The 9,403-nt window shown below is 36.8% G+C and overlaps 1 protein-coding gene across 1 annotated transcript; it reads left to right on the plus strand.

Moving 5' to 3' along the window:
• Window positions 1-3,050: 3,050 nt before the first annotated feature.
• LOC117263887 (G1/S-specific cyclin-E2-like) lies at window positions 3,051-9,403 on the plus strand. The gene is made up of 12 exons (XM_033637601.2): window positions 3,051-3,125; window positions 3,990-4,019; window positions 4,122-4,179; window positions 4,291-4,341; window positions 4,728-4,864; window positions 5,582-5,717; window positions 6,423-6,569; window positions 6,850-6,945; window positions 7,052-7,186; window positions 7,508-7,619; window positions 7,962-8,119; window positions 8,653-9,403. The coding sequence occupies exons 1-12, from the start codon at window positions 3,088-3,090 to the stop codon at window positions 8,728-8,730; spliced, it is 1,176 nt and encodes a 391-aa protein (XP_033493492.1). The 5' UTR covers window positions 3,051-3,087; the 3' UTR covers window positions 8,731-9,403.

A 9,403-nucleotide genomic window follows, 5' to 3' on the forward strand; every position in this document is an offset into this window, starting at 1 on the left:
GAACTTCCCATTTAACACAGTGCATCAGGAAGTGAAGGCTGTGGCTTTGTTACTGATCCTGTTATATCAGGAGTCAATCCACATGCACGATGCTGAAACATGCAACATCAGAAGCGTATTGTACTAACAATTTACTTTGTTCTGTCGTTGATATAGACTTTACATTTAGACTTGTATGTGATGTATGCTGTGAAGCAAATGGCATTAAATTGCTGCTGTAATGTTGAGATTAGAGAGCAGCATTTATAAATCTAACTATATTAAAATTACCACAGGACTTATATTGCAGTTACACACGTTTTTGTAAGGTATGAATTATTTTAGATAAATTGTTTGAATCTAATGATGCTAAATGTTATACAGCATGTTTCTGCTGTTGTCTTTTTATGTATGGAAAAATTTTATAATCAGCATAGTACCTGATGGCACGTCAACAGTCATGTAATCATATTAATGGGATATAAGGAAAAGAAATAGTTTGACAGAGCTTCAAAAGGCCTCGCCTACAGTTAGTAACCTGTTGATTTAAAACTACATTTAACCAGAGGAGGGCGACATTATTCAATTCTATTGTGGGGGTGATGAGGCCCCTTTTTTGAGAGACAGTGTGTACTTTTTCTGTCTTTATATTTTAAAGCCTGATTCTAGAATTTTAGAAAGAAAGAAAGAAAGAAAGAAAGGATTCATCATCTAAAATGTTATTAACAGCAGTGTGGAGAAGGCTTTGGGAGAATTCAGACTTTTATCTTGAGAAATATGTTTTTGAAAACATAATTAGACAATACAAAATATAGTGCATCCAAATAGTAAAAAATAAATAAATAAATAAATATCAGACCTTGTCAGTAGTGTTAGTTAAACTTGGACTCATGACCTCAGTATTAAGACATTATTTTCTTTATAATTGTAGATTAGACTGATTATTTGCAATCATTGATAATGAACTCATAAATATCATTCAACCATGGCCATTTATTCATTCATGGCGAGGCGTTTTTTTTTATCACGCACTACAAACCTGACCACTTATAAGTCAAAGCTAAAAACATTCCTTTTTTATATTGCCTACTCCACCCTGTAATGACTGCAAACTTTTTTTTTAAAACTTTAAACTAAAATCTAACTCATTTTAAATAATCTTTTTTATCTTTGTGTCTCTTGTCTGCACATTTGCTATTTTCAATGGTATTTTTTTAAATTGTAAATTGTTTAGTAATTTAAACTTTTACATCTTTTTTCTCTTTACTCTTTTCTGTATCCTTTATTATGTTTTGTATTTTATTGCTCTGTAAAGCACTTTGAATTAGAAATAAAGCTGCCATTATTCCTGTAGAGGAAAATGTAAAATATATACTCTGTTTTATAACTTTTGAAGTGATTCAATTTAAAATCTGTGTTAACTAAGGAGAGCCGCACTTTTTTTTTTTTTTTTGTTTTTGTTTTTTATTAAATCTTTAGTAAGTACAATTAAACAGAGCAAAATCAGGAGCAAAATACAGATATGAATGAGACATTCCAAGAACAGACTGAAAAAAAATTTAAAAAAAACATTAAAGACAAAAGAGAGAGAAATGTAAAATATAAAGAAAAAATAAATAAATAAAAATAAAAACAACAGAGAATAAGTAAGAAAGTAATTAAGTGTGTGAGAGCATATTTCATGTAACCAAATTTAGCGATTTGCAAATGTTGATAGTCTTTAAAGCCTTTGTGTTTTTCGATGAAGAGATTGTCCTCATATATTATTCAAATTCTTTTTTAAATAAAAAGAGTTCAGGCTTTCTGTTGATGAATTTGCACTTGTGTATGTGAAACTTTGCTAAAAATAAAAACATATTTATATAAAAGAATGCATCACTATCTTTGTGATTAAAATTATGAAAACCAAAAATAACATTCTTATAGTAAAGGTGAAAATCAGAAAAGACAGAATCAGCAATAGACTTGTGGAAGTCCCTCCAGAATTTATAAGTGAATTCACATGACCAAAATAAGTGAGTGCATGTTTCAGGATGCTTTTGGCAGAAAGAACAATTAACATCTATATCATTCTTAAATTTTGATAAATATTGTTTTACAGGGTAGAATTTGTGTATCAATTTAAATGAGATCTCTTTGACTTTGTTTGTTAAAAAAAATCTTTGGTAACGTCCAAACTTTTTTTCCACTCAATATCAGTGATGAAATTGACCCAATAAAGTGTTGCTGGTGGGACCGAAACTAGGCCATCCTGAAACATAGGGTTCTGAAGCTTACCAGATGAAAAGCGGAGAGCCTCTCTGTTGTGGTTGTGACCCCTCTACCTGACAACTCTATGGCTCTGATAGCCGCCTGCTTTGTTTACATCCTGCCCCAGGAGCACGCGCTCACTTAACTCGGTCTTCTATTGGCTGTGCGGTCCTATAGTCCCGCCAACCACGAAGAGGCCGGAAACTACAACTGACAGGAACGAAATGTAAAGGACGACACGACGTTATTGTAAGATTTATGTTAAATTCAGGCATTGTTCATACAATAAACACGTAATAATACTTAAACCAAACATCCGATAATAGAAAAGAGCATTCGGCTACAAAATAAACGACGGTTTCCCTCTTTACTTGCTAGTTTAGTTTAAGAACAACTCGCAGCGATAATACGGTTGAAACTTAAGCAAAGAGAAAACAAATATGAAAACACACCCTGTTAATATGACACATTAAAACCTTTCAAGGGATTTTATGCTCTCATGTTTTCCCCTATTTCAAATATTCAATATCTGTTACGTGGGCAAGACAGTTTTCTTGACTCTAGATATTAATACTGCGAAGATAGATAACCAATCTTTGACAATGTTCGTTTATATCAAGAGACATATAACGTTATTTGTGAATCTTTTAAATCACTACTAAGATAGGTTTTCAGTTTGTCATGAGTGTTATATTATTAAGGTAATACAGAGCTGGGGAACAAAGGACCTTGGGAACATAGGGATGACCCCAGCTAACCGTTAACCCCTTTAACCTCCGGTTAAACGTTAGAGGGTTGGCTGTATTTATGCACATGCGCAGTGTGCTGAAAAGGCTCATTACTTGGCGCCAGCGCCAAATGCAAACAAGTTTAATTTGGGCTCGGAACCGAGAAGGGTAAGCTGCGAATATCAGTGCTCCTGTACACTTAGCTCGGCTCTTTACCTCGATAGTTGTACCTGTACATTTCCAAGTCATTCACGTGCATGTGTGTGATCTTATGCTCCAATTAAAGCTGCAGTTTGTTTACTATTGTGCTGATATGTTTGTAAACTCGGTCGACTAATGCTTGTAGTCCAAGTGGTTGTGTTCAGCAAGTTGGCTCGATAAAGGGTTGTTTGACAGTAGAGACTGTTTCAGAAACTTGGTGGTGTGGAAGCAGAATTTGCATCTTTTAAGATTAAACTAAAGCTTTCGAGTCCTTTGCAGTCTGTTCCTGGTTGAGTCGCGTGTTAAGTTAGATGATTATGCATGTGAATCATGACTAAACTAACTTCATAGCACAGAGAACATGAAAGAAGCCATGATGGCGTGCATTTTTTGTTCATGTGTTGAATTCAAATCATTTTATCAGTTGCACAAAATGTCCTCCATCGGCCTTTGTGTTGCTACATTAAGGCAGCAGCTGTAGGCTTTTGGGGGGCTTTCACTGCATGTCTCTTTGTGCTTTTCATTTTGTCTCATGCAGCTGCAGGATTTGGGCCAGAAACGTTCCTAGGGGGAAATAAAGGGTGTTGCAGCAGCGTTTTGTTTCGCGGGTGGGGGCTGCAGACGTAGTCATTTTACGCGCTCATTAATAATGTTGGCGCGTATGATGATGAGGACTGATATAGTACTGTATTTATGTCTTTGCATCAGGCTTGATTTTTAATGGAAGTATGTTTTGTGCCAGGTAGCTGCAGCTGGTTGTTTACGTTTCCATCTCACAGCTAACTTCCTGGTTTGTTTTTTTGCGACTAAATTGTTCCTTTGTTTTTGCAGACAGACAGCCACAGCCATGCCTAGACGAAGGTAAGGACCTCTTTTTGATGCTTTATGGATTATTATTGATTAGCTGTGGGTCTGCTGTCAAATCTTCATCTCCATATTGAGTTGAGTTTGATGTCTTTGCAGTGGTCGCCTGCAGAAAAGATCTGAAAATGCTCAAGGGCAGAGAGGCAAAGTAACTAAAGTAAGAGCCATAACAAACCACTCATTTAAGAGAATATATTAGAGCCTTAATTAGTAGTCAAGCATTTCCTTAATAGTCTGACATACAATTCATAAAAACTTCTCTTTTCAGCAAAGCAACAGAAAAAAGATTCTGCCCTTGTCAAAGCTGCAGTGTGAAAAGGTACGTCTTTGTTTTATATAATTATACTATTTTATTGGTTTTGCAGAGGCATAACTGAGTCCTTTCAAGGACACAGAATAGATGAATAAGTAAGCCTGTGTATTGTTTTCTTTAAGCAAAGGAGGAGCAAAAAGTACCATCAGAAATTAAAAGGACAAAACAGCAAAAAAGATAATATCACAAAGAGCGAAAGCCCCATGTACTCTCAAAAAACCTCAACTCAGGTCATCACATTGACCAGTTTTACCAGTTATGAGGTCAAGGGGAAATAAAAAAACAAAAATGTATGTCTCTGTCTTGGAGCCAGAATTGGCACAACAGAAATATCCTGTGCGGTTCATAGCTTTTTGTTTATAACGCATGTTATTCATTCATTTCTATTTCAGAACCAGCAGGTACTTGTAGGTGTCGCCAAGCCTTGTGTTGTCATGGAGACTGTTGAGAAGGGAGCTGGTATCGGCTGTGGTGCCGTTCTCACGTCCACAGATTCCTTGGTTCAGCCATCACCTCTGCCTCATCTTGGGTGATTATCATTTATAAGTCAGCCATGGTTCATAACTGTGTGGTGTGGTGCTGCTCAGTTGGGAGGGAGTGGCATTCATGCGTAGAGTGTCAAATACTTGGCTTTCCATAGAAAGATGTTATAGCATGTTTCTGGTGTTTTTACCCTTACTTAAAATGATTATTTTACAGACGTTACAAGCAGCTCTGTTGTCATCTTTCCTCATGAAATAAAGCCTTTGGACCGTTTCTTTTTCTCCACCATGACTCCCTCTTGTTGCAAGTTTCCAGCAGCATAGATGCATGAGTCATTATTTTGTAATACGCAACTGTCAGAAAAACATGCCAGCATCAGTAAAAGGAGCCGATAAGCTCAGAATCATATGATGTCAATGGATCTCACAGTTTAGAAACTGTTCTCATTTCCTATCCGTACTGTCCACTCTACAAATTGTCAAATGTTGAAAATGCCTATCACAGAATCCAAGAGCACAAGGTGATGTTATCAGATGTCTTGTTTTGTGTGACCAACAGTCCAAAATGTAAAGATATTCAATTTACTGTAATGTAAGCCCAAGAAAAACAACTAAATTCTCATATTTAAGAAACTGGAGCAGTGAAATGTTTGTAATTTTTACAAAATGACAAACTATTAATTACAAAAAATAATTGCTGATTATAATAATTGCTTCATTTCCATATGATTTGAGCTGCAGCTCTGTTTGTCTGCATGTTACAGATGGGGATCCCCTGAAGATGTGTGGGTGAAGATGGTTTGCAGGGAGAAGAATTACCGACACAGCAAGAGCTTCATGCAGAAACACCCGACAATACAGCCCAGAATGAGATCAATCCTCCTTGACTGGTTAATTGAGGTGTGTTCAGTTGCATCTTAGAGTCATGTTGTTCCTGCTTCAAATGGAGTAAATGGGTCTCCAGTTAAACACATTCCTGCTTTTAAGTTAAATATTTGTCTTTCAGATATCTGGATATTGTTGAATTTACAACTTTGTGTGTAACATTGCAGCAGTTAAAATGCTTTTATGGTGGCAATGTTGTAAATGCATAAGAAAAAATTAACAAAACTCCAGGTTATGTTGTGGATACCACAACCAAATGATCCTGTAGTCAGCATGCCAATGGCACACTCCCTCAAAAATTCAGCATCTGTGGCGTTGTGTGATCAAACTGCACATTTTAAAGTGGCCTTTGATTGTGGCCATCCCAAGGCACACCTATATAGTAATTATGGTGTTCAGTCAGCATCCCGATATGCCACACCTGTCAGGTGGATGATTAGAAAAGGAGAAGTGCTCACTAACACCGATTTAAACACATTTGTGACTTAAATTTGAGAGAAATAAAGTCTTCTGTGTGAATAAAAATAAAAAAGCTTAGATCTTTAATTTTAACTTGGGAAAAATGGGAGCGAAAACAAAAGTGTAGCATTTATATTTCTGTTGCTTGTGGGAAAAAAAGAAGAAAAAAACATTCAACAAATATTAATAGTAAGTAATTTAATCAATTAATTTGGCTCCCTTATCAACAAAAGACCAACAATTTGTCTTTGGTTTCACCAGGTGAGTGAGGCCTATACTCTTCATCGGCAGACGTTCTACCTGGCACAGGACTACTTTGACCGGTTCATGTTGACTCAGAACAACATTGAAAAGAGCATGCTGCAGCTCATTGGGATAACCTGTCTTTTTATAGCAGCAAAGATGGAGGTAAGGAACAACGCTGAAGACATCTGGTCTCATTTTTCCAAATTATTCAAATGAAACTGTGCACTGACAACCCAAACTCAACTTACACTCAACCACAACAAGACTTTCCACATTTCACACATCACCTGTTTGGTGCATAACACCCAGCAGCCAGTGGACAAACCTTTCATGTGTTGGGCTAAGGCTCAGGCTCATTGATGGCAGCAGTGCACACAGACACATTTCTAAAGGATATGACTGGTTGGTTTATGAGTTATGGTGCTATTTCCTTTCCTTGCAGGAAGCCTGTCCTCCTAAGCTCTCACAGATGGCCTATGTGACTGCAGGAACCTACTATGAAGATGAGATCCTTCAAATGGAGTTAATTATTTTGAAGGTAATACTGTTACAAGAATGACCAAGTTTTAACTCCTTATTCTTTATTTATAATTCACAAGAAGGCTTTAATTTTTGCATAACTCTACTTTATGTACATTATACAGGCTTTGCATTGGAACCTTTGTCCTGAAACGGCCGTGTCTTGGCTGAAGCTTTACTTCCAGATGGTATCAATGAAGACCAACTCTGACCTGCTGGAGCCGCAGTTTCCACAGGAAGTTTACTTACAGATGACACGTGTAGGTATTTGGACAGGATTCACATTTTTGTAACTTGAGTGCTGACACAGACCTCTGTTAAAAACTCTCTAACAAAGTCGCTACAAAATGAATTATTTCATGAAAGGCCTCTCTGTCAGGGATAACCCATCAAAACTATCACTCATCTATCTACATCTATTCAATATATCAAAGTAGAAAATGTGTCAGTATTAATGTTAATAATGCAATCTCCCAACCTATGACAGGAATTAAAGCTTACATTTTACTTGATTTCTTTAGTTTAATTTTGGCCTATAACTAATGTTAAATGTTTCTCCTCTGTGTTTTTGACTCTTGTAGCTTTTAGACCTTTGTGTCCTCAACATAAACTCTCTTGACTTTGAGTATCGAGTGTTGGCTGCCTCAGTCCTGAGCCATTTTATTCGACAGGAAACTGTCGAAAAAGTTTCAGGTAAGATTTGTGATTACGTTTACAGAAACTTAGCTTTAAATGGAAACATGTTGTGTCAAACACAGCATTTTGAGCATGATGACAGGATAACTGGACCAGAAAGAGCAGAGGGCTTGTGTGTATTAATCAAAAAATTGAACTGTGAGAAGTGTTTGAAATATTTTGCCACATCTCAGCAATGCGTTGTGTGTTTTCCACCTATCGATGGCCCAAATGCAGCTGTAGAAAATTATTAAACTACATAATCATATTGGCTGAGCTGTGATATATAAAAAAAAAACTGGTCTGAACCACAGTGTGGCTGACAGCGAGATTAAGTACGTTTTGTTTTTTTGTGCTTAGGTTTGTCAAAAGACAATATCCAGCTGTGTGTTAACTGGATGGCGAACTTTGTGGAGTCAGTAAACAGGTTTGGCAAAGCGACGCTGAGGGATTTTTCCAGAATAAAGAAGGAAGACAGACACAATGTCCAGACCCACACAGACTACATGACCATGCTGGTTAGTGTATTTTTTTTTCACCTACTTGTTGGCCAAACATTATCAAAATGTGTCCAGAATAGATGAGGTATTGATTAAGAATATCTTGATATCTGATTTTCTCCATATTGCCCAGCCATAGTTAACTGCTGTAATAAATCCAAATTAAATATTTAGTGATGGTACTGCTTAGGAGTGTAAAGAAATATGGATACATTTGAGTATTGCAAGGTTTTGTGATCGTGTATTCATCAGTTTTTATTTATTTGGTTGACATGTAAAGATTTGTGGCAGTGGTTAATTTTATGTTACGTTTCCGACTGTGAGACAGCAGTGTTGTAATCCACCTTTGGTCATTTCACTCTCTCATGCCAACATAACAATATATTGCAAGTGTTAACACAAAGAACACAGGCCTATGAAACAGGCAGTCACAAAGGACACACTGCTAGCTCATAAAATTAGATATAAACATAATCTCTGCATTGTGACATGTATCGCACTGCCAATACGCAGCCCTACTACTTTATCATTGGTCTCTGACTTTATTCCAGGAGTACGCCAGTCTGAAGGAGGCGAGCAGCCAGCTCCCGACTCCTCCAAACAGCACAGAGAAAACCTGCACACACTGAACTACATGAGGAAAACTCTGAAGTGAGTGTGAGCGAAGAGGACACAGGGTTAATGTGCCACTAAGACTGTTTACAGGTGACGGCTCCTAACCAGTAGTGAAAAAAATACTGTTAACTGGAATAGTGAGTCTATATGGGAGTTAATTTCACCTCATTTCTCGTGCTGATGTGAAATTTGTCACTGAAAGCATTATCCAGGACATTGTCATGCCTGCATTTTAAAGACTCTTAGATCGTGGCCAAAGCTTTTGCATGATTTTAGTTTCTAGCAATTGGGTGCTTAAATCCAGACAAGAAAAAAATGTAAATGAAAGTGCCAGGTGTCATTTCTCAGAAATGATCTTCTGATACTATGATGTGCAATTGTTTACTTTTGTAGCATATTAAATATGTTCATAGCCAACAGATGAAATATTTGAAACACTGCTTCAGGGCCAGTTGAAATGTTAAATTGTTTTTTAAATAGATGATGTTGAGAACCAGCTGAGTTTACTGCCACTACTCTACCTAACAGCTAATCTGTAAACTCTAACTAGCTAACTTAGAAACACTTATACAGTACGAGTATGCACTTTTTCATGAACGCTGGTGATTGCCATGTGTTAGAGCACAGGCTGAATGAAGGCCATACTCCTCAGTTTGAGTGTTTCTCAGTTATCTTTACCATGCTGTT

The sequence above is a fragment of the Epinephelus lanceolatus genome, chromosome 16 (assembly GCF_041903045.1).
Source record: "Epinephelus lanceolatus isolate andai-2023 chromosome 16, ASM4190304v1, whole genome shotgun sequence".
Lineage (NCBI taxonomy): Eukaryota > Metazoa > Chordata > Actinopteri > Perciformes > Serranidae > Epinephelus > Epinephelus lanceolatus.

Excerpts from the sequence above, each read along its gene's own strand:
- LOC117263887 (XM_033637601.2), top strand. The coding sequence starts at position 3,088 with ATGCAAACAAGTTTAATTTGGGCTCGGAACCGAGAAGG. Across the intron at positions 3,126-3,989 it reads TGGGCTCGGAACCGAGAAGG|ACAGACAGCCACAGCCATGC; the intron begins GTAAGCTGCGAA and ends TTGTTTTTGCAG. Across the intron at positions 7,187-7,507 it reads TTTACTTACAGATGACACGT|CTTTTAGACCTTTGTGTCCT; the intron begins GTAGGTATTTGG and ends TGACTCTTGTAG.